The sequence below is a fragment of the Chlamydomonas reinhardtii genome, chromosome 7 (genome assembly GCF_000002595.2).
Source record: "Chlamydomonas reinhardtii strain CC-503 cw92 mt+ chromosome 7, whole genome shotgun sequence".
NCBI lineage: Eukaryota > Viridiplantae > Chlorophyta > Chlorophyceae > Chlamydomonadales > Chlamydomonadaceae > Chlamydomonas > Chlamydomonas reinhardtii.
Window position 1 is genome coordinate 1,187,785 of NC_057010.1, and position 25,594 is coordinate 1,213,378.

At 62.0% G+C, this 25,594-nt stretch overlaps 4 protein-coding genes across 4 annotated transcripts; 1 reads left to right on the plus strand and 3 right to left on the minus strand.

Moving 5' to 3' along the window:
* Window positions 1-5: 5 nt before the first annotated feature.
* CHLRE_07g321000v5 (uncharacterized protein) lies at window positions 6-10,467 on the minus strand. The gene is made up of 18 exons (XM_001700984.2): window positions 10,236-10,467; window positions 9,829-10,099; window positions 9,568-9,623; window positions 9,031-9,314; window positions 8,503-8,726; window positions 8,067-8,316; window positions 7,591-7,806; window positions 4,747-7,398; window positions 4,568-4,626; window positions 4,308-4,433; window positions 3,383-4,070; window positions 3,050-3,236; window positions 2,732-2,911; window positions 2,480-2,596; window positions 2,187-2,332; window positions 1,951-2,042; window positions 1,827-1,869; window positions 6-1,629 (listed from the first exon to the last, which is right to left on the minus strand). Exons 2-18 carry the CDS (start codon window positions 9,927-9,929, stop codon window positions 1,477-1,479), a joined length of 5,574 nt encoding a protein of 1,857 aa, XP_001701036.2. The 5' UTR covers window positions 9,930-10,099; window positions 10,236-10,467; the 3' UTR covers window positions 6-1,476.
* A 150-nt stretch (window positions 10,468-10,617) lies between these two features.
* On the plus strand, window positions 10,618-15,067 carry CHLRE_07g321050v5 (uncharacterized protein). The gene is made up of 9 exons (XM_043063974.1): window positions 10,618-10,893; window positions 11,010-11,152; window positions 11,247-11,333; window positions 11,467-12,488; window positions 12,595-12,964; window positions 13,178-13,325; window positions 13,565-14,223; window positions 14,370-14,566; window positions 14,736-15,067. The coding sequence occupies exons 2-9, from the start codon at window positions 11,137-11,139 to the stop codon at window positions 14,808-14,810; spliced, it is 2,574 nt and encodes an 857-aa protein (XP_042922542.1). The 5' UTR covers window positions 10,618-10,893; window positions 11,010-11,136; the 3' UTR covers window positions 14,811-15,067.
* A 4-nt stretch (window positions 15,068-15,071) lies between these two features.
* On the minus strand, window positions 15,072-20,147 carry CHLRE_07g321100v5 (uncharacterized protein). Its single transcript, XM_043063975.1, has 12 exons — window positions 19,697-20,147; window positions 19,496-19,579; window positions 19,147-19,278; window positions 18,837-18,962; window positions 18,547-18,662; window positions 18,323-18,402; window positions 18,081-18,163; window positions 17,662-17,824; window positions 17,343-17,490; window positions 17,105-17,189; window positions 16,888-16,959; window positions 15,072-16,637 (listed from the first exon to the last, which is right to left on the minus strand). The coding sequence occupies exons 1-12, from the start codon at window positions 19,976-19,978 to the stop codon at window positions 16,545-16,547; spliced, it is 1,464 nt and encodes a 487-aa protein (XP_042922543.1). The 5' UTR covers window positions 19,979-20,147; the 3' UTR covers window positions 15,072-16,544.
* A 93-nt stretch (window positions 20,148-20,240) lies between these two features.
* Window positions 20,241-25,227, minus strand: CHLRE_07g321150v5 (uncharacterized protein). Its single transcript, XM_043063976.1, has 12 exons — window positions 24,748-25,227; window positions 24,270-24,497; window positions 24,089-24,142; window positions 23,658-23,914; window positions 23,275-23,545; window positions 22,687-23,028; window positions 22,424-22,549; window positions 22,193-22,220; window positions 21,933-22,057; window positions 21,515-21,748; window positions 21,237-21,362; window positions 20,241-21,079 (listed from the first exon to the last, which is right to left on the minus strand). Exons 1-12 carry the CDS (start codon window positions 24,754-24,756, stop codon window positions 20,522-20,524), a joined length of 2,358 nt encoding a protein of 785 aa, XP_042922544.1. The 5' UTR covers window positions 24,757-25,227; the 3' UTR covers window positions 20,241-20,521.
* Window positions 25,228-25,594: the final 367 nt, after the last annotated feature.

Sequence of the window (25,594 nt, forward strand, 5' to 3'; positions counted from 1 at the left end):
CCATCTCCATGCCCAGGTACAGACGCTGCTTCTCGCCGCCTGTGACGGCGCAAGGGTGCATTGCGGTGCAAAGTGCGTGTGGGCAAGCACCGAACTCAAATCACCCCTGAACCCCCCCCCTACACGTGGCAGTGTCAATGCCAGCCACGCACCTGAGGGCCTGCGCTCTCTGAGCCCGAGCCTTCCAACAATCTGGTACACCGCAAACATTTAGGAGGCTCAACCGCTCAACTGCCTCAACATGGTCATTTTTTGACGTGTGTTCTCACAGAGTCACGCACTGCAGCTACTAGTCAATAGTTTGGACGGCACCTCATCTGACGTGAGCCCACGACCGCGCAGCGTGGAACACTCCCTGACTGTGAGGCAGTGAGGGTCAGGGGAGGGTTCCCTTCAGGCCATTACAGTCAGCTACTGCGTTTGGTAAGGAGACTTTCAGTTTGCCGCAAGTGCGCGTGCCACACCGTACATAGCATAATCCAATACTTGAAGCACTACAGGTCTACAGTATCGTGCACACCGACAAAAGAGGGCCCCTGTTGCCTCGAGCAACTGCTCAAACCGCTTCAGGTCCCACGGCACCACGTCTCGACAAGTTGTGCCCCGTGAAGGCTCAACTCCCGGGTCCCGTGTACGGCATATATCTTGCATCAAACTTGAGCGCCCAACAAAAGGTGCAAGGCGTGCGCCTGACGGGTGTACGTCTCCCCAAATTTGCAGAGCACCATCCCTCGCAGCAGTGTGGTGCCGCACTGAAGAGTGATGGCCAAGCTTGAAACCAGGAGCATGCTCCCGCTCGCATAACCGGCAATACCCCCTATATCTTTGCAACACTGTTCACCCTTAATTGACTGTCGCTGGAACTTAAACTGCGCAGCGCACACGCAAACTCACCAACTCCCGCGTTGTCCACACAACCCCCATCGACAAAGACCGCAACGCTGACACGTCCCTAGTCAAGTCCCTCCACTGGATTCGAACAAACTGCTTTGAATGTCAGCCAGCCAGTCTGGGATATGCAGCAATGCTATTAAAAGATAAGAGTTTGTAAATCTTTGGCATGACTTTGCGGCTGGATGCACGCATTAATCAAGTCGATGCAAGTAAAATCACAGCAGTCGGACTGCAGCAACATGCGCAAGCTCAACCACGTCCTTCATGGCAGGATACTGCCCGGGCTCACGTTGCACTGCAATCCATGTGCTTTCAAACCATTCTGTTTCAGGACCTCCGCGCATTATGTGCAGCAGGCTGGTTTGTATCGTTCACCAATTAATGGTGCACGTAAGCATACATACCCATAACGCAAGTACTACCGAGTACCCAGTCACTCATAGCATGTTTCATGAACGTCTTTGTACAGTGCCCCCCCCCCGTCCCCCATGCGTCCAACCATTCATCCATCCAATCACACATGTTCACACGATCACATCACAATATCCAGTACATGCTGGATCCCGCCCAGTGACTGCGATACTAGGCAGGAGCGCCTTCACGAGGTTCTCCATTGTAGCCGCTCTCCCACAGGTATGTTGGGAGCTCGCCCTTGCCCTTGACGGGGATCAGGCCCCGCGGCAGGAAGCGCTGCCGCTCTGCGTCTTCCAGCAGAGCGTGCGTAGCACCACTTATCTGCACACACAGAAGCAGGCCGAAGCCGGCATCCTTACAGTCGGCCTGCCCACCGTGAATGCGCTTGTGAGGTCTGATGCTGAATCCATGGTTTCTTTGCACGTGGACATGCCGGCACGAGTGCTCGCAACACCAACTGACATGCGCATGTGCTTGAATATTTAACAGCATGCCACCATCACAGGTGCATTGCCTACCTGGATGCAGCCAGGCACGCCAGTAGACTCCATGCGAGAAGCCCTGCGGACAGTGCATACGGAGGAGGTAAGGCCCTAGATCAAGCATAGCACAGGCGTTTGAGTAATGTCTGAAGTGACTCACGTGTTGACGGTGTCGCCGAAGAGGCAGTACCGCGCACGGATGCTGCCCACGATCCCGCTCATCACCCTGCCGCTATGGATGCCAACGCGGATCTGTCGAAGGGACGAGCAAGGAGGGGCGTCGTGAGGAGCAAAGTCGCACCGGATCAAGTAATGTACACGTGCCGGGCACAGCCCTAGGCGCTTTTGCAAACCCTTGTTCCCACTGTGCGTGCGACAACAGAGTGAAGCACTTACTCGTACGCCCTTGCCCGTGCAGGGGTCCCGCACGGATTCAGCCGCCTCAAACATGTCGCTTGCGAACGCCACCAGCGCCGATGCGTGGCGCGGGTCCTCCGCAAGAAGGCCGGTGGCGCCCATCCAGCAGTCTCCGATGGTCTCCACTGCGAGGCAGTCGGGGACAACGGGATTAGCACATGTCGTCTAATAATAAAAAGACTAGCCCGTTCAGCCCCTTGCTGCTCGCTAAATGCATGGCTCCGTCACCGGCCAAGAAACCGCCCTCGGGAGCGCTCCCCGACCTGGCTCACCCTTGTAGACGCCGTGCAGGGTGCAGAGCGCATCGTACTTGGTGTAGAGCGCATGCAGCATCATCATCACCTCCTCTGGCTCCACGCTCTGGCTCAGAGTCGTGTAGCCGACAATATCTGCAGGTTGGGAGGGTAGACAGTGCGGTACTTCATGATGCGCCTTTGAAGATTACGCACCGTATGCAATGCGCAATGCCTGCAGTCCACGCAATGGACATTTTGTGTATGCGAGCAGAAGTGGTAGGAGCCCACCTGCGAACAGCACCGACACCGCTGGGTGCCACTGCTTGTACACAAGCGCAGACTTCCCGCCAGCAGCACCACCGGGTGTGCCTCTTTCCGCGGCCCCGTCCTCGTGGCCGTGCTGCAGCGCCTTGCGCTTCAGCATCTCCGCCACAGGGCCCGGAAGCATATCACTGAGCACAGCTTCACCTGTTTAAGTCAAGAAGGTTACGGGGCAATTGACACAAGGACTGGCGCCACAGCTCGGTGGAAACAGGGACAGCAGCCCCAGGCCGTAAGGCAGCCCCATCTGAACAGCACCAATTGAGCCCGCTCCCCAGTCCCCACCTGCTGCCAGCTGCTGCTGCGTGGCTCGGGTGTAGAGAGCCTGGCTGATCTGCAGTCCGAAGTCCATGAGCAGCTTGCGCGCCAGCTCGTCCCAGGCGCCCGCCTTGGGGCAGCTCACCACCAGCGCACCCAGGTCGCAGCCGCCATACAGAAGAGGCACAGTCATGAGGGAGACCGCCCCACATGTCTGCGATCAGCAACATGAAGCGTAATGTAATAGCAGGTCCCTCTCCTCCGTAACTCGTGCAGCAGGCGCCCCGCCCAGTAACACCGCATGCCGTGTCCAGCTTTGACAGCTTGAGAAAGTGAGAAGTGCCGCATTGACATTCGCACCTGGTGCATCAACTGCCAGTCCTCGTAGCGCGCCTCCATCGCCGCCTCCGGCAGGCTGTTGGTGAAGAGCGTCGCCTGGTGGCTCAGCGCGTGGTGCACGCTGTGCAGCACCCGCAGCGGCAGCCGCCGCACCGGCAGCCCATGCGCCTCGCTGCTACCGTGCACGAGGTACGAAGTGACTGTGGCGTCCTCTGCAGTGGTGCCCCAGCTCGCCTCATCAAGCACCACAAGCTCCATCACTGTGCCTGCTGCACCTCCGATGCCGAGCCCTGCGGCAGCAACGCTGCCAGCCCCCGTCGGCGCCGTGTCAAAGGCCCCGGCTGTAGCGTGCCGAAGCGACTCCACAATCGCCTCATTGCTGCCGTCGCCGGCAAGCAGCTCGTCGACAAAGATCAGCAGGTTGGCATGCATGCGCTCGAACCACAGCTTTCGCGGGTCCGAGAACAGCGGCGCGCGCAGTAGCAAGCCTTGTAGCACGGCTACAGCCACGAAGAGCGGCACCGCTACAGCCACCACCACCGAGGCTCCGCCACTGCTGGACGCCAGCTGGATGTCCAGAGCCGCCAGGCGTGAGTGCAGCAGCCGCATGCCCTGCTGCTGCCAGGCGAGGACCACCGGCGTCGCGCGCGCCAGCAGCAGTAGCAGCACCGCCGTACCCGCGGCGCCATCCAGCAAGTTGGAAGGCAGCCTGTGACAAGGCAAGCAAGGGTAGTTACATTGCCCCGTGAAACATAGAAGGTATCGCTGCAAGCCGGGGGGGGGATGGCAACGACGGTACAAAGAAGTGTACCATCTGGGGTGGGTGGGTAACGGGCAGCGGACACACACATACAGGACACATTTCGGCGGTGCTGCAGAGGCATTGCACCGCGCCTGGCCGTGCACTAACCCGTCCAGTCTCTTGTTTTACACTGTGCGCACTCACCCAAAGCGTCGGGCCAACGCTGCGCAGTGCTCGTTCGCGGTCCATCTGGCAATACGTCTGTTGACAAGCGTAGTGACGAGGAACACTAGCCATGGAAGCGTCAGGAAGAGAGCTGCGTCTAGGAGCCTGCAAACAAAAGAGATTTGCACAGCAAGCAGATGCAACTATTACGGCTTCGTTCCTCACGAAATATTATACATGCATACACCGGTGCAACCCCCGGGGTTGTTAGGAACAGTTCCACTGTTGTGATCACTCACAGCTGCAGAAGCGGCGCCTCCGGTCGGCCCAACGTATGCACGGCCAAGTAGGCGCAAGACTACAGGAACAACGGGGGCAAGGAAATCCAAAATGGAACGTTTCAACTGTGTGCATGTTAGGGCACAGAGTAGATCTGCAAGTTGCAGGGCGAAGCGCGCATCAGCCGCTCGCCACTCACCGACAGCAGCAGCGCACTGGCACACTCATGGCTAGCCGCGCCGTGCGCAGCGAAGGCCGACGCCGCAAGCTGCAGGCCGTGCAGCGCCGTGGGCGCGCACCGTACGCCCGCGCTCAGCAGCGCCAGCTGCGTGAGGGAGCCGGCCAACGGAACCCTCACGAAGAGGGCCCATATCCGCCGTGACGTCCTCCCGCCGCCAGACAGAATTTGTAGCACGCGCAGTGCAGGCCGCGACGCCTCCACCTCTGTCCCGCCCTGGCATTTCGGCTCCAGCAGCCGGTGCTGCGCAAAGGCGTGCCATGCGGCATTACCGGCCGAGATCAGAAGCTGCGCGGCCAGTAGCAGCAGCGGTAAGCGGCACCGCCAGCCGGCGCCTGCCTCCGCAACCGTTGCGGCAGTGGCATCCTGCATCGGGCACTGCTGGATTGACGCCAACAGCTGACCGAAGCAGACGATGACGGTGACACCCAGTTCCAAGTTCGCCAGCATCATCTCCGCGGGTGATGAGGCCGGGAATGGCAGCTCGGGCTCGCCGCTTGCCGCCATGCCCGCAATGGTCGGGCGCCGCGAGGGCGGGTCGCTGATGCTGGCGACGGAGCGTGTTCCTGTCCGCGTGCTGCCGAGGCTTTGCGGCGTGCGGAGCATTCGCGCCGCCAGCCTTGCGCCTGCGATGTCACAGCTCGCCCTTGTAGAAGCCGTCGCGTCCGCTCCTCCTGTGTCGAGCTGCTGTTGTTGGCCACTATTCAGGTGGCTGCTGGCTGGGCTCTCGCGAGCGTTGTGCAAAAGGCTGCGCTCGGAGCGCCACTGGCGCAGTGTGATGCACGAGAGCGGCGCGCTGACGCCAGGGACGAGAGCCGTCGAAGCATGCGTGCTTGGCTCCATGCTGCGGCCGCTGCCGCCGCCACCGTGCTCCGCGCCTGACGTGTCAACTTTAGGAGCGGTGGCTGCAAGCGCAGCAATTCGCGGAGCCCCGCTGCCGGAGGGACTCGGAAGTGGCGGCGACGACTGCTGGGGACTGCCCATAGCGGCCGCCGCGGTCGTGAAAACTGTCGGCGCTAAGCCGTAGCGGGCCGGGTGCACACCCAAGCCCCCGCTACTCACCACAGACGCAGACGTGCCGTCAGCCGAGGCCTGACCGCAGAAGGAGGCACGAGGGTTCACAGCATCAAAGCTGACACCACTTGCCAACCCCGCCGAGGCTGTGCCCGTGTTGAAGGTCAATTGACCCATGGTTCCCGCTCGCCGCCGTCGCAGTGCGGCAGTGCCACGGTTGGATGCGGGGTTCACCATGGGGATTGCCCCGGACACACGGCAGCCGCCGCCGCCGGCAAAGCTGGTTGACGGCAGGAACGCAGCTGGGGACGGCGCGGCGGCCGCGGTAGCGACTGCCGAGCTTCCCGTGGGCGACGTGATCGACGCCACGCCTCCCGTGCCACTGCTGGAGCCGTCAGTGCCGATGCCAACGCTCTGATCATGACAATAGGGGCTGCGCGAGCTGGTGATGCTGAAGCCACGAATTGGCACGTTTTCACTGAACGACCTCCGCACGGGCCGCGACGGAGGCCGGGCGCCGCTGCTGGCGGCGCCAGGCAGGTGAGAAGCGCTGGCGGCAGGCGCGACTGGCTCCTGCACGGAGGGTCCCTGCCCATCAATGTCATCTTCGTCATTGAGCTGGAAGCCTACGGGCTCGCCACCATACTGCATGCGCGTTGATGGCCCGTCTCCTGCCGACACGACCTCCGGCGGCCTTAGCATCTGTTGGGATGACACCGCCGAAGGGAGGACGACCGGGGCTTGCGCCGGTGCAGGGAAGAGCTGCTTGTATTCGCCCATCAGCGCTTCGTCTCCACCGAAGAGGCCCAGCTCCGTAGAGCTCGTGACAGAGAAGGCCCCAGCCGAGGCCAACCGTTGCAACTGCGTGCCGGGAAGGCTCGGCCGGTGAGCAGGCACGCCCACCATTTCCGCTTGCGCCCTAGCTTCCGCATCGGGCGCCGTTGGGGTTGCTTGGCCAACCGCCGCTGCCTCATGCGCACCAGAAGGTTGCCGCGGCGCCGCAGCAGCTGCAGCATGCTGTTTGGCAAAGAGGCGCGCGCGGCTTTCCACGGCCGCAGGCGCCGCAACTGCCGTGCGGCTACTGCTATGCAGGGGACTATGTCCGGCGCTGCCTCCTGCTGCCTGCCGCCTGCTGCTGCTGCCATTCTCTGTTCCAGAGTCAGGCGCGGTGCCATCACCGGACACCAGCGCGACGCCTGTCCCTGTCAACCGCCCGCCGCCCTTGGTAACCTTCTGCTGCCCCTTTTGAGCTGCCATCAGCGAGCACACCGCGACCCGCGCCGCTTCCCTCTTAGCCGCTGCATCCTGCTCTTGTTGGCTAATCCACTTTCCGACGCGCACCCAGTTGTGTAGCCAGCCCGCAGCTGCACAGAGGAACCAGAACTCGCACCGTGTCAGAAGGAAGCAGCTAGCTGCAGAGCTCAGAGGCGCCCAGGGGCCCGAACCCGGCGGCGGCGGAACGCACGCCGCCGAGCCGCCGCCGCCGGGATGCCAGTCCCCGGCAGCACTGACTGCCTTGAAGGTGCAGCAGAAGACCACGAGCTGAGCCGCAAAAGCTGCACGCGGCTCCTCATTGACCATCAGGCTGAAACAGATAGCCTATGGGCAAGGGCAGAACCCAGAAGCCAAACCCGGTAAGGAAAGGGCTACCGTGCGAAACTGAATGGAGGCTGCCTGGGAGAAGCCTGCTTGCCTCAGCCTCATTGCTTCCTTCCAGGGACAGCAGCGAGTAGTCAGGCGCCCATCAAACAGGCCACCGTCTAAACTCATGCACCCATGCCTACAACTCACCATGAAATGATGGAAGGCTGCATGCTCCGCAGCCCCATGCCCCTCCAGCACCAGCAGCGCAACTCGCGCGGAGGCACACGCTATGAGTGCCAGCGCGTTGATGGCTCGGCCGTGGCGGTGGTACAGGCCCCCGGGGCCGCTCATGAACAGGGCAACCAGCACGCTTGCCGCAAGTAGCGCGCCGCCGCAACCAGCCATGACGGCCTGCAATGCAAGCTGGGGAGCAAGGGATACCAGGCGTTCGGGCATTCGATCCTACGTTAAGAGCAATGGCAATATCAATGGGCGCGCTCAGAAGCTATTCGTCCACGCAAGCCTTCCTCCAGTTTCCCTTAGCTCACTGCAGAGCCATGCAGTCAGGCATACGGTGCCCAGACTGCTCCCACCATCACTGCTGCTGCCGGTCCCCTGGTCGGCTGGCGATGTCCATCCCCAACCAACCAACCAACCAACCGCCGCTGCTGACTCACGCGCACCTGCTGGCCTGTGCCGTCGCCGCCCCGTGCCGCCCACGCCAGCGCGGCCTGGCGCACCGCATACGACAGCAGCGTGAGCGCCTGCGTGCCCTTCACCGCCGCCAACTTGAACAAGTACGCTCGCTTGTAGCAAAGGCGCTGCTGTGATTGCTTTGTCTGTAGCGCGACGGAGGATGTTGAGCGCATGTGCATAGCCACCTGCCGCAGGAAGAGCGGCTGCTCTCGCGGCCCCATGACTTGGCCGTACAGCCTGCGGGGACCATGGGTGCAAATGCGGCAAGTTTGACACCTTGCACTCGTGGTTTGCGCGTGGCAGCGACGGCCAGTCAGGAAGCACCTGCTGCGTTCTTTGCAGTGGGTGTTCCCCGCAGTGCCTTCCGTGCCTCCATGCACGGTACAAGGGCACTGACATGCGTGGCGATGCACGTGCACGCACCTCGACACCACCAACGCCAGCAGCAGGCATGACACGTAGAACTCCCCAGCCGTGATGTATGAGTAGGAGGTGCCCACGCCGCGAGCGGCGCGGCTGCTGCCGCCGCCGGCGTCAGGCCCTGCCACCACGTCCACCACGGCCCCGTGCGCCGCGGAGCCAGCACCCCCAAACGAGTACAGCGCCAACATCAAAGCCAGCTTCGGTGCGTATTCATCCAGGGAATCCTGCGGGGAAAGACAATGCGGCATTGCCGCCACGATATCAGTATCCTAAACAGACAATTCACAGAACTGGCACATGTGATCTGCGCGCACCAGCGCATCTTATCCAGCCCCTGAGCTAGCTAGCTAGCCTGCACCGGTTGCTCCGTATCGCTGTGGTCCTGCTGCTAGTGCCCGCTATGTATCTGCAAAGTGCAGACCCAGCTGGATGCCCCCCCCCCCCGCGACCGGGCCCCTCTGAGAGCTGGTTCCGCCTGATCTCTTCGTCCCCCTTGTCCCCAGAGCTGCCGCGCAGTACCCACGGCACCTGGTGCACAGCGAACAGTGTCGAGTCCATCAGCAGGTGTTGCTGAGGGCCGTACTGCAGCCACGGCCGCCCTCCACCGGCGGCTGCGCTCAGCAGGTGCACAGCTGCTCGCGCCGCCACGACCGTGAAGAAGATGGCGCGGTGAATTTCGGTCCAGTGCCGCTCATAGGCGGGCAGGGCCAGCAGCGGCATTGCCAGACCAATGATGGAGGCGACGGCCGGTGCTCCCATGATGAGCAGAATGGTCCGGTCCAAAGGGCCCCAGGCGAGGGCACCCTGGAGCGCTGCAAGGAGGGCAGGACCACAACGTGTAAGCGCTTTGGGATGAAAAGTAAGCAAGTGAGGTGCAGGGTGTTTTGGTTTTCAGTATGGCAGAGTGCGTTTCTAATGGCGGCGGCTTGCTTCGTGTGGCTGGTGGCGAAGGGTTCCTTCGTGTCACTAGGGTGTGTTTTAATGGTATACACAATTCCTGTCTTGCGCACACGACACCACCCTCCGCAATGACGGTAACACTCAATTACTGCCTTAGTACCCTACCAATGTACGATATGCTTTTGTCCATCTCGTACAATGCAAGAAACACGTACGTGATCCTGCGGGCGTAAGGAAAGCAAGGGGAATGCCAGGTGATCAGCACCGGTGCTGCAGACTGCGGCTTGCGTCTGTCGGGCTTCTCTGTCAGGCGCAGCCCGGCACCTTGTCAGGGGTGTCAATGTTTGTAACAAGACCATAGCAACGTAGCTTCGCATGTAACGTCCGCTATGTAGGGGAGGGAGTCCCTCTCACCCAAGCTCTCACCTCAGCAACAGGACCCTGTGGAGGTATGGGCCGGACAGGGCGCGCGGCGCCAGGAGAGCCCCAACCCTGCCGCTGAACCATGTCTGCAGGCTGCGGAGCATTTGAAGATACACTCCTGCAGGTTCGTGCGAGCATGCCCCTGAAAAGGGCGGCTGAGCTTCTAATAGAGAGCGGACTCCGGCGCATGCACGTCTGACAAAGTTTGCATTCTTGCAACAAACGCGTTGCAAGCGCCTGGTCCAGTTAGTGGTATTTTCTGTACAGTCCACTTCTGCACAGCATTAAGGGACAACAACTTTCAAGGCGCCGCTCGGAACGGCAGCGCCGGTCGGCCGGCGCAGCCCGTCAAGCTTGATTGTCTATTCATGTATTAGGATACCCAGCACCGTGTGACAATAGCTACTTACCACATTCAAGCGTGACAGGGGGAGTTGGGCACAGCTCGTGACCGGCGCAGCCAGGAAACCGTTTGGAGACTCTGCACCGAGGGCCACAGACACCAGGCCAGGTTGCCACTACCAACTAAGATACCCAGCAAAGTCGCTCTATAACGCGATGGGCAAATCAGCTTGTTGATAAAAGCAGCGGCTCCTTACAGCTGTTCGTGCCAAAGTCATATGCGTCGATGCTCCACATTACTGTTTATTTAAAAACTCGCGCTACACGCGACATCACTAGCAATTGAGCAGGACAATAAGTCACACGGAAGGGGGGTCGTCAGAGGCCCATCCGCGTCTCCCAAAAATGACACATTACTTCGTGCGCGGCACTAGTGAGCTGCAGAAAACGGTACATTCCGTAATAACATTCGATGCCTTAAAATCATGTTATGACCTCATGCCAGGTTCAGTTCACCGGGAAAACCCGAACTTCGTAATCTGAAATCACTGGCGCTCTGCTTCGGTGCGCAAGCGGGAGTCGGCCGAACATATTATGTGTGGCATTGCATTGGAGCTTTTGCACGCTGCGCAGCTGGGTGACGGACCCAGTGCGGTGGCAATACTGCGGCCCGCGCTGGAGACTGGTCTCCACGCGCGCGGGCCAGACCACCTGGGTACACAGCAGGTGCGGGCTAGCCCGCCGTGGCGGTGTGCCGGCATCGGCTGTGAGGCTTTCATAACCGCAGTGTCTTAGTGTCGTTTGTTTGCACGTGCTCAACCGGAACGGAACGCACCTCACAGGTTGACGCAGCGCTTGGGCACGCCGTGTTGCGACTAACTGCCACACTGCTCCAGCTGCGCGGGCGCCACCCTTGCGTCAGCCCGAGCATTAGCGAGCAGGGACACGTCCTTTGCTTCAACGGTACGCATGGAGCAAAGACTACGCCACGCCCGGCAGTTCGTAGTATGGCAGTGAGCCAGCACGCAGCTGCTCACACCGCTTACACGGGGAGTCATCCTGTGGTGTGGTGCCCGCAGGTGAGATCTTCGGCGGCTTGGATGTGCCCCCCGGAACGAACGACGGCGCCCGACTGTTGCGTGAGCTTGCGGCAGCTGGTGACGCGGGTGAGCCCAAGGCTCAGGCGTCCATAGCCCGGAGACACGCGCCATGATATGCGCTTTCACCCAGCGCGGGTCCTTGTAAGTCCCTGACGCCGACACCCTGCGGGTCTCCCATGTGCATCCTGATGCCGTGCAGTGCCCGAAGTCCTGGGCCCCATACGCGGCCCCTGGGCGCTGCTGTTCTGGGACCCGAACCGGCAGCGGCTCTGGTTCGGCCGTGATGTGCTGGGCCGCCGCAGCCTGCTGGTGCACTGGCCGGATGCGGCGGAGCCCCGGCTGCTCATGTCGTCCGCCTCGGAGCTCGGTACCGCGAGCGTGGGATTGGGCGCGGCGAATGGCAGTCAGCGGGCGCACGGGCAGGGGCAGGAGGAGGCGGAGGCTCAGCCAGATGGCCAGGGTCGCGCAGGAGCCGTCGCAGTCACAGAGTCTGCGGCGGCGAGCGGGGGCGGACAGGAGGACGGTGACGAGCCGTCAGGGTCGGATGGGTTTTGGACGGAGCTGCCACCGGGGCTGTACAGCATAGACTTGGGCCTGAGCATGGGCGGTGGCGGGGTCGGAGGCCACGGCAGCGCTGAGGCAGGCAGCAGCGGCGGCCCCGCGGTCTCAGGCAGAGAGGAGGAAACGGTGAACAGTGCGGCGACAGGAAACCGGTGGCAGTGCATCCACACCAAGTTTATCCTGCCCGCGGGTACGCGTGATGCAGCGGGAGCAGCTGACGCGGGACGCAATGGCGGCGGCAGCAGTAGGAGCGACGGTGGCGGCGGTTGTAGCGCAGCCGGAGGCAGTGGCGGGGATCTGCAGCTGTGCGTGTTGCGGCACGGCTGGCGGGACCCGCTGCTGCGGGAGCTAGAGGCCTACCGCCGTGCGGAGAGCCTCCTGCCCACAGCTGCTTGCTCGAGCGCCGAGAGCGCTTATTGCGGCGCTGGTGCAGATACTGACTTGGGTGCTGAAGCCGCGGTGGCAGGAGGTGCGGATGCACTCGAGGCAGCTGCTGTGACGGCGGGCGAGGCGCACGGGGCCCAGGGCGCAGCGGCTGCAGCGCACCGGTGGGCGGCAGACGACGCGGCCGCCCTCGTGCGTCCCATGTCACTGCCCCGCAGTCCAGATATCGCCAGTCACGTCGACCAGCTGGCTGTAGGCTTGCTGAATGTGATGTTGGTAAGCCGGGCGGAGTAACGGAGCGCGTGCGCCTTGCCCTTGGATGCCTTGCGAGTTTTGTTTCGAACCGTTGTCCCTTGCGCTTTTTGTTTCGACCGAATTGCAGGCAGCCATACGGGTGCGCTGCGCCTGCATTGAGCCGCGCTCGCCGCACCCCTCCGCTGCATATGGGGCAGCTGTGGCCAAAGCTGCCGCTGCGGCGGCGGCGGCGGCGACGGTAGCCGCAGAAGGCTCCAGCTGCCCACCCTGGCCCTCGTGGCGTGCAAGCGACCCGCAAGCCTACAATGCTGCGGCTGTAGCGGTGCCAACCGGGGCCGTTGCATCAGTAACACCAGCCGCAGGGGCAGTAGCAGGCGGCGCTGCACCGCTGGCGCCACAGCCGCCGCCACCAGTCATGATTTTGTTCAGCGGCGGTGTGGACTCTGTGCTGCTGGCAGCGCTGGCCCACAGGGCGCTGCCACTGGACTTCCCGATTGGTGGGTTGCCAGGCAGCACCGTTGGCACACTTACTTATCAGGGCGGCATACTGCGCAAGTCCTCCGTGTCGTGTCCATGTGAATTCAGCCGGCTACAGTTCCTGCACGCATGCCTGCCCCCGGCGTGCCGGGGCGCTGGTGACGCCATTTTGCCAGAAGCGCTTGTAGTGGCAGGTAGCACAGCTGAAGCGAGTTTGGCCGCGTGCCTTGCAGACCTGTGTAACGTATGCTTCGACGGCGGCAAGTCGCCTGACCGCGGGGCCGCCCGCTGCGCGCTGCGGGAGCTGGCGCAGGCCTGCCCGGGCCGGCCGTGGCGGCTGCTGGAGGTGGATGCGACACTGGAGGACGTGGACAGGCACAAGTGCGTGCATGGGGCTGGGTTGTGCCGTGGGCACGGCTACCGGTATCGTGCGTGTGTATGCGGGGCCTGGGCGGGGCGCTCTCGTCGGCTGCTGGTGTGTGTGTGTGTCGGTACAGTGCAGCCGGCGCATGCTTTACCCACGGTCTGGTCTGCCGTAGTAGAGGGAGTTAATCGTATCCTTGACGTATGCTGTTTGGTCCTTGAGGCGCCTGATCATGCCCTGTTCTGGGCTGTTCCAGGATGCGGATCTTGTCGCTGCTGCGGCCCGCACACACGGTGATGGATCTGAATATTGGCGCAGCGCTGTGGCTGGCGGCGTCGGGGCAGGGCAACCTGCGGCTGCCGCCGCCACCGCCTTGCCACGCCGTTGCTGATGCCGCAACCGTGCCTGCGGCGGCTGCAGCTGAGGGTCCTGCCTCCACGTCAGGGGAGGCCCTGCGTGTCGCTGGAAGCCGCGCAGCGGCCTCTGCTGGCAGCGGCGGCAGCAATGGCCCTAGCAATGAAGAGGTGCTGCTGCCGTACTACGGCAGTCCTGCGCGAGTCGTGCTGTTAGGGCATGGCGCGGACGAGCAGTGCGGCGGCTACGGCCGCCACCGTACCCGCTTCAGGCTAGGCAGCAGCGAGCCTTGCGACGGCGCCGCTGCGGCGGCGGCGGTCGGTGGCGCCGATGGCGCTGATGGCGGTGTTGGCGATGAGGGCGCGACCGCAAGCATCGGCGAAGCCGGCGGATGGCGGGCGCTGGCGGCGGAGCTGGAGCTGGACGTGCGGCGGCTTTGGATCCGGAACTTGGGACGTGATGATCGGCTGGTGTCGGACTGGGGTCGCGAGGCGCGACATCCATTCCTGGATGAGTCCGTCATGCAGCTGCTGCTTAGGGCGCGGCTGAGCAGCATCGTGGGTGAGTCGCCGGCGGCGCTTGCTCGGCTCTAGCGGCTTTCTAGGACGCTACGGGCCGCGTTTTGTAGACACCAAGAGATCCTGTAGGCTTGCTACGCGTGTGCTGGCAGGATTACCTCACGATGTTCCCCGCTGCACACGCCGCAGACTTCATCCAGCCGCCGGGCCGCGGCGACAAGCAGGTTTTGCGGCGCGCGCTGGCGCTGCTGGGGTTGCCGGAGGCGGCGTCACGTGTGAAGCGTGCAATCCAGTTCGGCAGCCGCATCGGCAAGCAGCACAACCGACGGGAGTTTGGCAGCAACCGCGCCGCCAACCGCCAAAACGCTGGGGGCGTGGCCTTACAGGTGCGTGTTTAGTGGGGTGTGTGGACAGTGGTGTGCATCTGGGCAAGGGAGCGCAACGACACAGAGCAGCGTCAGCCTCCCACTGCGTCTAACGTGTCGCCCGCCGCCGGCAGGACACAGGGAGGAGTGGCGGCTGACGATTCCCCTTTGACGTTTTGCTCATGCGCAGGACGTGACGAAGGCGGCGGCGGAGGCTGTCTCCAAGGCTTGGGTGAAACCACCAAAGGGGCAGCGTGGCGGTTAGATGGTAGAGCTGCTGCGCCGGCTGGTTGGTGGCCTGGATGGCGCGTGACTGGCTCGCCAAAGCATGGCGCATGCAGTTGAAGTATGGGACGCTGAAGTAGGTGGACGGGTAGATCAAAGTGCGGACAGACGCGACAAACACGAAGTGCGGCTGAGGAATTTGCAGGCGATGTTCATGGCTACCGCATGGTGGGCGGGCCTCTGGTTCCCCTAGACGTGACGTCAGGCCTGCGGACACAGGTGTTACTCAAATCTTTCCCGCAACCGAATTCCTGCGTTGCGTGGACGCGCACTTATCAGCTGTCCGCACATACAGTTGATGGGCAGTGCCCCGCAGGCACGCAGGCCTGGACTTCGCTGTGCCACCTCCCTTCCTCAGCCGTGCAATCGTCCTCAGTAGTGCATGCAAGTGCAACACATGCAGCTATGTCATGCAGGATGCACGTCACCATTTCCAGACCAACAATAAGGACACCCTTCAGTCCATTCACCCAGCCTAACCCAGCCCATGCAGACACTTTGATAAGCATTTAATCATGCGCACTGCTCAGTTTTGCAGCTTTCCTCTCCTCACTGGACTGGCTCACACAGCAACCAAAAGGCCTCCATGTGCGTCCGTGCCTCGGGCGTGCACTTGAGGCACAGGCCACAGGGCACAACGCGGGAAGCCTGACATGCGCTGCAAGTCACAGACACGCTACGGTATCACACGACAGCCCGCTTGAGCGGGGCGCATTGTGTAACAGCATGGGCCAGCAGCTCCAAACGCCTGGCCTTGTCAGAGCCATCGCCTGCACTGCCTACACTACGGTATACAAGGACCGGTTGCATGAATGCAGGTCCCCCATGCAGGTACAGCGAATCGCCTTGCTTCTCTTATAACATTCAATGCCGCATATGTGCCCGAACGTGATCATACAACTCTCCCCATGCATTTCACCACCCGATAAGCGAGATTCGTAACCGGGCGTTTCTTCCTTAAGTTCACGCCTGTCCGCAGCATTGCCAGCTTGCTTCCTGCTGGTAGCGCCAGCGCACGCTTGAGCCTTTCTTAAAGATCTCACCTCTGACGCTTAACGCTCCTGCTAAGGGCGCCCAGCACCTATCATCCATGCCGCCGCAATGTCCATCCGCCGCATCCTCACAATCAACACCCGACACCCCCACCGTGGTGGGCACGTGCGACTGCTCCTCCCCTCCGGCTGCTGCTCCTGTCCCTTACATGGTTGCATGGGCGGCTCCCCCGGCCCGCCAGTGAGCAGATACACTGACATGTGGACCTTGCCCTTCCACTCGATCGCCCCCCGCGGGTCAAAGAGCGTTTGGTCCTCCGGCTGGAGAGGTGCCCACGTGGACTCGCTGATCTGGATGCAGCCAGGCGCACCGAACCGATCCACGAACCCTCCCCCCCCCTGCCCCCGACGGCGCCCATCTTAACCAAACGCCATCATCGGTCACCCCTCGCCGCACACAGTAGGCACAAACCGGTACGCACATGCAATTGTCAACCCCCCGACGCTCAGCCGCAAGCCCATAAGGCTATGCAGGCGGCTCCCACCCCTACGACGTGCCCCTCCCGACTCCCCCAGCCCCCTTACGTGCGAGTGAATGTCGGTCAGCACTGCAATCCTCTGAACATACATGTCTGGCAACGGTCCGGCTCACATTGTTCCCGTAAACAGGGACGAAACCTGACGCTGCGACTATCTTGTCTCACTTATCTGACATACCGCCTTTACGCGCGTCCGAAGAGCTGCTGCGCCTGCGCCTCAAACCGGGCCAGGGCCCTATCATACGCCGACCTGTGCGCTGGATTCGGCTTGAGGACCTGTGTCAGGATTGAAGACGCAGGACGCAACAATACGACCATCAGACCAATGAACTGCTGCCCTTCACCATTATATGCAATGGTGTAGAAACAGCAAGGGGACGTGCAGCGCGCGCGATGCTTTGGCAAGGGCGGGGGATGAGCCTGACGGCACGCATTGCGAGATGTAATATGGTGCACCGGCAAGGAGGAAAGCCACAGAATGCTACTTTGGTGCCGGCATGCGTGAAGGCGCAACCGATAGCCCCACCTGGCCTAGCATGGGTGGCCGGTGTTGAGTGACGTAGTCAGAGACGCTCACGCCCTCGAGCACGGCAGCGGCCTGCAGTAGGTGGAGATACGGTGAGGTGGCGGCTTCTGTCACATGGATCGTTGGTCTTGTGCCTTTGCATCTCATGGAAGGCGGGAAACATGGAGAGGCGCAGAGTAAGGGCACGGTGTCAGCATGTTCAGCGCTAGCTTCCCACCTGCAGTGCCGCCCCCAGCGCTGCTGAGTCTGGCTCCGCCGGCAGCACCACCTCCATCCCAAAGGCATCCGCCACAATCTGCTTCCTGCGGTGAGAGATGAGGCCTAAGGGTCCAGCTTTCTTCACGGTGTGCGTGCCTGTTTCTCCTAGGCACACATACGGGCCGCCGGCCGCCCGGCCCCTTCAGACGCGCAACGACCACAGCAAAAGAAACGCACTTGCTAAAAACGCAACCCACCACAGCCGGTTCTTGGCACCGCCGCCCACCAGTCGCAGCTGCGCCCCCGGCCGCAGCCCCGCCGCCACCATGCTCCGGAAGCCCGCCAGCAGCGACAGCGTGGCGCCCTCCATCGCGGCCCGGTACAGCAGCCCCGGGCGCAAGCAGCCTGTGGAGTGGCAGGTGCGGAGGTAGGAGTTAGAGGCTCGAGGGCCCGGGCATGGTGCGGCGGGTGTAATGAGCCGCGTCCCAACTTCAGCGAGAAGTGTAACCACTGCCCTAAGTTGGTGACGATTTTCCCCTAATGCCGCCTGACACGCACACGCAGACGCACACGCACCCGGCCGTAGCCCCAGCAGCGCGCCGCTCGCGTGCGGCCAGCACGGCGTGCGCTCGCCAATCAGGTACGGCAACCACGTGACGCCGCCGCAGCCCGGTCCCGACGCATCAGCCTCCGCCAGCTCCGTCAGCGTCTCGTGGTCGAGCCCGAACGCCTCGCGCACCTGCAGGCGGCGCAGGGTGGGCGAAGGGTTGTGTGGACATGGGGTAAGCCCAAGCACGTGCGGCAGTCAGCGCAGGCTGGTGACAGTGGGCGCCCGGTATCCAGGGGGGCCCGGCATGAGTGGCAGAGTGCAGAAGAAGTGGTTACTGTCTCTTGGTCGCGGGCCTGGCGCCCGCGCGCTGGCGAAGCAGCGTGCGTCCCCTTTGTTGCCGCCAGGGCCTCAAGGGGCCCGTCCTCCCACCAAACCACCCACGCACCTCCTCCAGCACGCGGGTGCAGTTGAGGGTGCATAGCAGCGGCAGGTAGTTGCCAGTGGCGTCGCAGAACGGGCAGATGACGCCTGCGGCGGCCGGCGGGGCGCCAGGGTGCGCATAATGTAATTCAGGGTAGCGCAACAGGGGCAGGTTCTCCCTGAAGATAGCAGTTTGACAACAGGACAACCCATCCGCACAACAACAGATGACCAGCACTGCTCCAGCTAGCGACGCGAGAGGCACACCCGTGGGGTCCAGGATGGCGGTGGGGCTCTTGGCAAAGATGGTGCCACTCGTGCCCAGGGAGATGACGGTGGCTCCGTCCCTGTTGAGGCAAGGCGCATACAGTACTTGAATGAACACTATTTTGCACCTTCAAAGCACACAGCTATTCCAGCCATTTCTGAGCTGCGCCAGGGAACCACGCCCAAACAAGCCGCCGAGCCGCCCTGCCAGCACCACTGCTCACGTGGCTGCTCCGGCCCCGAGCGCGCTCATGGCGTTGTCGCCGCTGCCGGGCGCCACCAGCACGCCGGGGGGAAGGCCCAGCTGTGCCGCCACCTCCGGCCGCACCGTGCCGATGGCCTGGCAAGGTAAAGCGAGGAGCGCCAAAACGTATAGAGCCGAGATAATAAGGCATGGAGAGGATGCGCTGCCGCAAACAAACATAGGCGTGAAGTAGCATGCTCGCTGCTTGCCACCAGGTGGCGCTCCCGCCTACCGGCCCAGCAGGCAGCCCCGCCCACAGTCCCAGCGCACCTGGTCAGGCGAATCCACCAGTGGCGGGAAGAGCTCCCGCAGCCGTGTGTCCACCGCATCCATAGCGGCTGTGTCCCAGCGCCGGCCCTCCACATCCAGCACACCTGTGCCGCTGGCATCACCCAGCTGTCCCACACACCCAGGGTTTTGGGAGCGGTACCTTCAGTTAGCCATGCGGTTGCGGGTGCTATGCGACAGCGTTACGCAGTGATCTTGAAGACTCGCGGCCAGCCGCTGTCCCTCACACATGTACCGCTATGGTGCACTCTGACCGTCCCGACCACCCCATCCCACTCCTGCGCTTCCCCACCTCCATGATCTTGCGCCCGGTGAGCCACCAGTTGACATAGTCGTGTGGCAGCAGCACACTCCGCACGGCGGCGTACGTGTCGGGCTCGTGTCGCTGCAGCCAGAGCAGCTTGGTAATCGTGAAGCTAGGAACCTATCGTGTAATGTGCACGTTGCGTCGCAGATGTGGAGCGGGGTGCCGTTTGGATTTGTTGGAATCATGATGAAAAGGTGGAGTGAGCTAGACAAAGCCAGTGCGGGTAAGCGTGGTTTCAGGTAAGGCTTGTGCGCATTGTCCGTGTTTCTTGATCGGCCCCACGCAACTGCACATTCGTCAGCACCATGCATCAACGCAGGCGGCCCACTCTCACCAGCTTCCACCCAAACTTGGCTGACAGCTCCTCCGCCTCCGCGGCACTCTCAGTGTCGCACCACAGCTTGGCCGGGCGAAGCACCTGCATTGGGCCCGGAGAGTGCTAGCTGGACGGCCGCGCCTGTGACGGACTCCGGCAGGGCCTCGGCGCAACGCCGCCCGTCCTGCTGGCTTCCGTGCCCTTGGGTCCCTGCCTCACCTTATCGCCTTCCCCCAGTACCACCAGACCGTGCTGCTGCCCCGACACGGCAAGCGCCTTGACGCAGGAGCGGTCCAGGCCATTGAGAGCCTCTGCGATGGCTGTAACCGTGCCACTTATCCAAACCTGCGGGTCCTGCTCCGCGCGCCCAGGTATAGTTGTCTTGGTGATATCGTATGCTACACCAGCCTTCTTAACTAATTCATGCGTGGAAATGCTGTATACGACAACTTTGAGACCCTGCGTCCCGACGTCCACTCCGAGCGCGTAGCTTTCAGACATTTGTCTACCCGAAGCGCGTGTAAACTGTAGCGCTAATTTATGTTTAAATGGAATGAAAAATGAAAGTGCAAGTGCCACTGTTTAACTTTAAAGACGCGATCAGCATGCAGGCCAGCATGCAGCCAGGCACCGAAACACTAGTTCTACCACAGTACCAGGGCCTCTCGACTTGCTTAACTGGCAAGCTTTTGTCACTCATATGCTCTCTCCAGACCGCCCAACCAGCTAACGAAGACAGGACTCCCAGGATCCAGAACCTGTACAGGCGTTTGTTTTACACTGTTGTACACGCGTGTGTACAAGTGTGTACACGGCTGGCGGCCCGTTGTCCAAGGCAGTCTCCCCGCGACATCCTGCCTAATCCCAACCCAATCTCTTCAAAACACCAGTATCCATACATGAGTGGCCTCTGGGGCGCACAGGCACGGACAGCTGGCCTTCCCTCTCGATCAGTTCACAGCACGTCAGCACGGCGCCATTCAACGCCTCTAATCCTCTATCATGCCCCACTAGGCTTCTCACCACCCTCTGCTCTTGCTTGTACTAGGAATTCAATGCCCCACTAGGCCTCCCGCCCGCTTCCCGTCCGCCTCCCGCTCCCGCCTCCCGGCTCCCGCCGTCACTGCCGAGAAAACCGCTGCTCGTCCGCGCGAGGGTCATGCTTTCGAGGCGGCTGAGAAGTTGCCCCTCCCCTCGCCCGATCTGCGAGCCGCTTGAGACTCGGACAAGCGCTGGTTGGGAGAACTTGCGGCTCGCACTGCTTGCAAGAGATGCCAGCGGGTTGGTACTCGGGGACATGGCCCGCAGCTGTCGGGACATGGCACGGCCGTCCCCGCCGCTGTTGAGTAGTGGCGAGGACGGTGAACCCATGGTGCCCCCGCTGGGAGAGCCCTCATCCGTTTTTGTTGCTCCAGCCGACGTTGAGTTTGCGGTGGTGAACGGCGGCTGCGCAATGCTGAAGGAGTAATTGGCGCTGCCTGAGGGGAGGCGGCTGAGGTCCGCCACGCAGTCCCTGGCGCTGCTATGCCAGGTCGACGCACGCGCCGGCCGCCGGCTGAGGGATGGGCTGCCAGGCCTTTGCGCCGGTGCAATGAGGAATGTCTGCGGCGTGCATGCACAAACACGTACAGGGCACAGGTGTCATACCGCCGTATGCAGCGAAACGGTATCATCTTGCACTCAAGGTTATGTGCTAGCTTCAGGTGTGGTTTACCCTGGTTTACTCGCTTCTGGCTAGTGCGCCGACCCAGCCACGCACCCGCATGGTTCCCTTGCCCTTGACAGTGATGTTGCCTCGCTCCCGGATCTCAAAGCGCTCCTTGGACCGGAGGCAGCTGTAGCAGGCCTCGCTGATGTGGATCTGGCCGGCCTCGCCGTGGGACTCCTGGAGCGGCGAGGTGAGGTGCACGTGAGGTGGACACATGTATACACCACAGGCAAGGAGCGACAAGTCTACGTAGGAACACAAACATGAAAGTGTATGAGAGAGCCGTGCCATTACACACGCGACCACCCCCACCTCCACACCCGGCTCACCATGCGGCTGGCCGTGTTGACGGTGTCGCCAAACAGGCAGAAGCGAGGCATCTTGCGGCCGACCACGCCCGCCACCACCGGGCCCGAGTGCATGCCCACGCGGATGCGCACGGGCTCCCCCAGGCTGCTGGCAACCCGACTGGCCTCCTCGTGCATGCGCAGCGCAAACTCCAGCAACACGTCCGCATGGTCGTCACACGGCACCGTCACGTTGCACACCACCATGTATGCGTCCTGTGTGCGCGTGAAGAGCGTGGCATGCAAGCGTTGGGGCTGGCAGCTTCAGGGCGAGCCTCGTGACAGAGCCCTAAGCACTGTCCGTCTCCCGCGCCTGCTTTCACTTCCCTTGGTGCCCTTCCCTTCCCTTCCAGCTTTCCCTTTTCCCTATTCCTCCGCCCCGGCCCGCTGCCCTACTCACCCCGATGGTCTCCACCTTGTACAGCTGCGGGTACTCCTCAATGGCCCCGTCGAAGCGCTGATACAGCTCGTCCAGCAGCGAGCACACCTCCAGCGGCGAGCTGCGTGAAGCAATCTCCGTGAAGCCTGACAGGACGGAAGGGAATTGGGAGGAGTAAACGTGCCGTTACTTAGTGTCCACGACAGCCCACTTTCACAAGTTCGTTTGTACACGTGAAGGTGGGACGGGGTCCTAGTCCCGTGCGATCACGTCCAACTCACCTACTATGTCGCTAAACAGCACCGTGGCCTGCGAGGACGAGCAACACGGGCAACGCGTTTAGAGTTCCTAGCGGCCGTGTTAGCGCCCTGCATGATAACGGCAACCTTGCATCCACACTGAGCCCCTGCATGACACGTCCCAGCTGGATGTGGGCCACCCACCATCGCGGTAGCTGTGACCCGCGCATCCACCCCATCCCAATCGATGTGCGTGCGCAGCCAGCCGCTCACCTCTGGGTGCTCTTGTGCCGGCGCCCGCTCCTCATTCTTGAGGCAGCTGGCCACCTCGGGAGGCAGCATCTGGTAAAGCAGCCTGTCACTGCGCCGCCGCTCCTCGTCCAGGCGCGAGTTGGTGTCCTGCATGGGCCAAAGGGGAATGCGTGGCGCACGGCTGATTGCAGTGATCGAGTGTCGTTAAGCAAAACGTATTACGGTATGTGCGCAGCCGTCATGCACGCCAGACACGTGTGGCTGAAGCGTTGGCCTGCACGCACCTTGAGTTCACGCGTGAGGTACTCCAGCCGCTCCTGCAGCTGCGCCTCCGCCTGGCGCTGCTCCGCTAGCAGCACATAGTCCCGGTTGATGTCGTGGTGCGGGATGTCGGAGATGAAGATGCCGTGGTGGCGCATGTCGTCGAGGCCCGCTAGGCGTGCCGTGCCCATGAAGAGCAGGCCCTCCTGGGTGGCGGGGCAGCCAGCGCCCGGGTGCAGCGGCAGCGGCACAGCCACCATCTGACCTTTGAGCTCCAGACCGCTCACATGGGCTTTTAGGACAAAGATGTTGTCAAGCTCTCGGGTCACGGTCTCGAAGTCCAGCGGCCGATGCGGGTGTTTCAGCTGTGTGTGTTGAAGAGCACAAGGCAAACAAAGCGCAGCTGTGTGTGTGACGGGTGCGGTGCCCACAACTGCTGTTTGTGACCCTTATTGCGAGTCTTCATCCAGTCGAACAGGATAAGCACACGGCTGCGGAACGACACCTGAGGCAGCTGGGGACGAGTGGGCAAGCGAGCGGGGCGCGGCACGAGTACCCACAGAAATCCAGTCACGGCCGCCCCAAACCCGCCCTCGTCCCCCACCACGCACCTGGAACACGTCCCCCAGCGGCACGCCGCTCTGCCCGCGCAGCTCCGGAAGCAGCCGCTCCAGCATCGCCCCCGCCTGCACTACGCGGCAGCTGCGGTCTAGCAGCAAGTGGAAGGGGAAGAGCTGGTAGAAGTCGTTCGGGTTCAGCGTAAAGCTACGCGCAGCCGCCGCTGCTGGGGAGGCGGTGGAGGCAGCAGAGCCGGCGGCTTGGCTGCCATCAACGCTGGCCGCAGGCGGCCCGCAGTGCTGAAGCGCTGCTTGGTGAGGGTAGCTGCGCGCACAAGAACAGCAGTAATGGTTGAAATGCCGCACTCTAGAAACCGCAAGCTGTGGGGACCAGCTTCCTTGCCTCTTTCTGCCGCCCCGCGTCACCTGCTGCTCACCTGACCCGAAACACCTCGTGGTCATCGCTGCCGTCGTCTCGCCCCCGCAGCAGCTCCACCTGCAGCTGATCGCCGCCCAGGCCCCAGTACTGCTCCGCGAGGCCCTTGAGCACACCCACCACAATGGGGCCCAGCGCCGGCCGGTGGCTGTGGTAATGCAGCGTCAGGCAAGTGGGCCCCACGTCCGTGCACTTGAAGGCGGGCGCCGCCATGGCGGGAAAGCTCATGCCGAGATGCAGGTGCAGGTCGTTCAGGTTCTGCATGGATTCAAGCGCCGGATATTGGATGAGAGATGGTGTCATGTCAGTCCGTGAAGCACGGCAAGCCTGACTGTGACCTGCACTCAGACGTGTCAGGGACCTCCACATCCGTCCAGCGTTTGTGCCGGCATGTCGAACCCGGCATCTCACGTGAGCTTTGCTCAACCCCACCTTGAGGAACTCGGCCATGTTGCTTCCCAAGCTCTTCAGCAGCTTCTCATACCCCTGTGGCAAGCATGACAAGGGGCCCCGCCGCGAGCGCAGAGTGTGCGTATGTGTCAAAGGGTGGGATGCCAGCTGACTGTGACAGCAGGTCGCGCTTGCCTACCCGTTAGCCCACGACGTGACTCACCAGGCGGGCAGTGTACTCCACAAAGTACACTCCGTACGCCTCCAGGGCTTGTGCGGGAGTCACCCCCAGGATGCTGGATGCGGTAATGACGAGGCCGTAGGTGGCGGCGTCGGGGTAGGGGCACGACGACACCCAGCCCGCCTGCACGCCTGAGGTCGACAGGGTTTGCTCCCAGACGGCATCCCCAAATTTCTCCCGGACGAAGCTCTCCACGGAGATGTTGATCCACTGTGTGGTCGGAAGGGGGGGGGGGCAGCAGGGGAGGGTCAGGGAGAGGTGACATGCAGATGTTGAAGCGCTCAGGGAACAGGGAGCGCCGGACGCGCCCTTACAGCCACGAGCAGTTCAAGGTCAAAATTATTAATCTAACCACGCTGTCCGGACTGGGGAAACGCTATTCAGCTACCCGCGCTGATATCATGCGCGCCCGCAAGCTCGGCTGTCTGACTGGTCCCTGGGGTGAATGAAAGTAACTTACGCCGATCATGCTGCTAAGTTTTCTAGCGTCACTGAACGGTCTGTGCGGAGGCTTTAGTGGTTCAGCGAGGGACCCGGTGAGCAACTAAGCAACACAATGGCACATCCCATGTTGAAAGTCGTATTTGGGACACAAGTCCATATGCTGCTTGCTACAAAGGGTCACAATAAAAGTGTGCCAGGCGCGAGTTTGCCACTACGCCTAACGGGCCGCGCTGCATTTAATGAGTATCGTGCTCATACAGGTGCAAATGTGTATTCACAACACGCATCGGCTGCTAGCATAATCAAGGCTTCGCAAACGCATCAATGTTCGTTGCGTTCACGGCGATTGGCCAGTTACCCTCCCAGCTTTAAACAATTTCCCAGAATCCGGCAGGAGCCAAGCCCCATGCCGGTGTACATGCGGGAATACCAGCAAGGGCTGGAAGCACTTCGCTTCTTTCCCTGGAAGCGTAGAGCGCGGTACCTTGGCCTGTATTACGGCCCCAGTTTTAAGTTTGAATCTTGTTGCAAAGAGTTACGTGCATCGGGTGAGCGAGCTATGCATGCACTACGACGGAAGTTACGCAAGAAGGGGCTTATGGTCCCTGCGGTAGCTATGCGGTGCTTTAACGCTCAGGTGCGTGCGGTATTATCTTACGGTGCACAAGTGTGGGCACCAGACGCGCTTCTCCAAGTGTTCAATGCGTCCCCAGTTGACGGTCAAAGATATGGAGCGTTTGATCGAGCACTAGAGCATGGCATGGTTCGCATTCAGATGGATTTCATGAAGGAAGTGGTGGGAGCCCAGAAACCAACACATGAACTGCTCTTTCGAGAGCTTGGGTGCATGCCACTACACGTGC

Coding starts and splice junctions, on each gene's coding strand:
- CHLRE_07g321000v5 (XM_001700984.2), bottom strand. CDS start 9,929: ATGCTCCGCAGCCTGCAGACATGGTTCAGCGGCAGGGTTGGGGCTCTC. Junction 8,727..9,030: donor CACTGTTCGCTGTGCACCAG/GTGCCGTGGGTA, acceptor CTTTCCCCGCAG/GATTCCCTGGATGAATACGC. Junction 2,333..2,479: donor CCTGCACGGCGTCTACAAGG/GTGAGCCAGGTC, acceptor ACTGCCTCGCAG/TGGAGACCATCGGAGACTGC.
- CHLRE_07g321100v5 (XM_043063975.1), bottom strand. CDS start 19,978: ATGTCTGAAAGCTACGCGCTCGGAGTGGACGTCGGGACGCAGGGTCTC. Junction 18,663..18,836: donor TGGTGGATTCGCCTGACCAG/GTGCGCTGGGAC, acceptor TTACCTTGCCAG/GCCATCGGCACGGTGCGGCC. Junction 17,190..17,342: donor GGTGCCAAGAACCGGCTGTG/GTGGGTTGCGTT, acceptor CTCTCACCGCAG/GAAGCAGATTGTGGCGGATG.
- CHLRE_07g321150v5 (XM_043063976.1), bottom strand. Junction 23,915..24,088: donor ACATGGCCGAGTTCCTCAAG/GTGGGGTTGAGC, acceptor GAATCCATGCAG/AACCTGAACGACCTGCACCT. Junction 23,029..23,274: donor CGCTGGGGGACGTGTTCCAG/GTGCGTGGTGGG, acceptor CAACACACACAG/CTGAAACACCCGCATCGGCC.
- CHLRE_07g321050v5 (XM_043063974.1), top strand. Junction 13,326..13,564: donor GAGGACGTGGACAGGCACAA/GTGCGTGCATGG, acceptor GGGCTGTTCCAG/GATGCGGATCTTGTCGCTGC. Junction 14,224..14,369: donor GCGGCTGAGCAGCATCGTGG/GTGAGTCGCCGG, acceptor CACACGCCGCAG/ACTTCATCCAGCCGCCGGGC.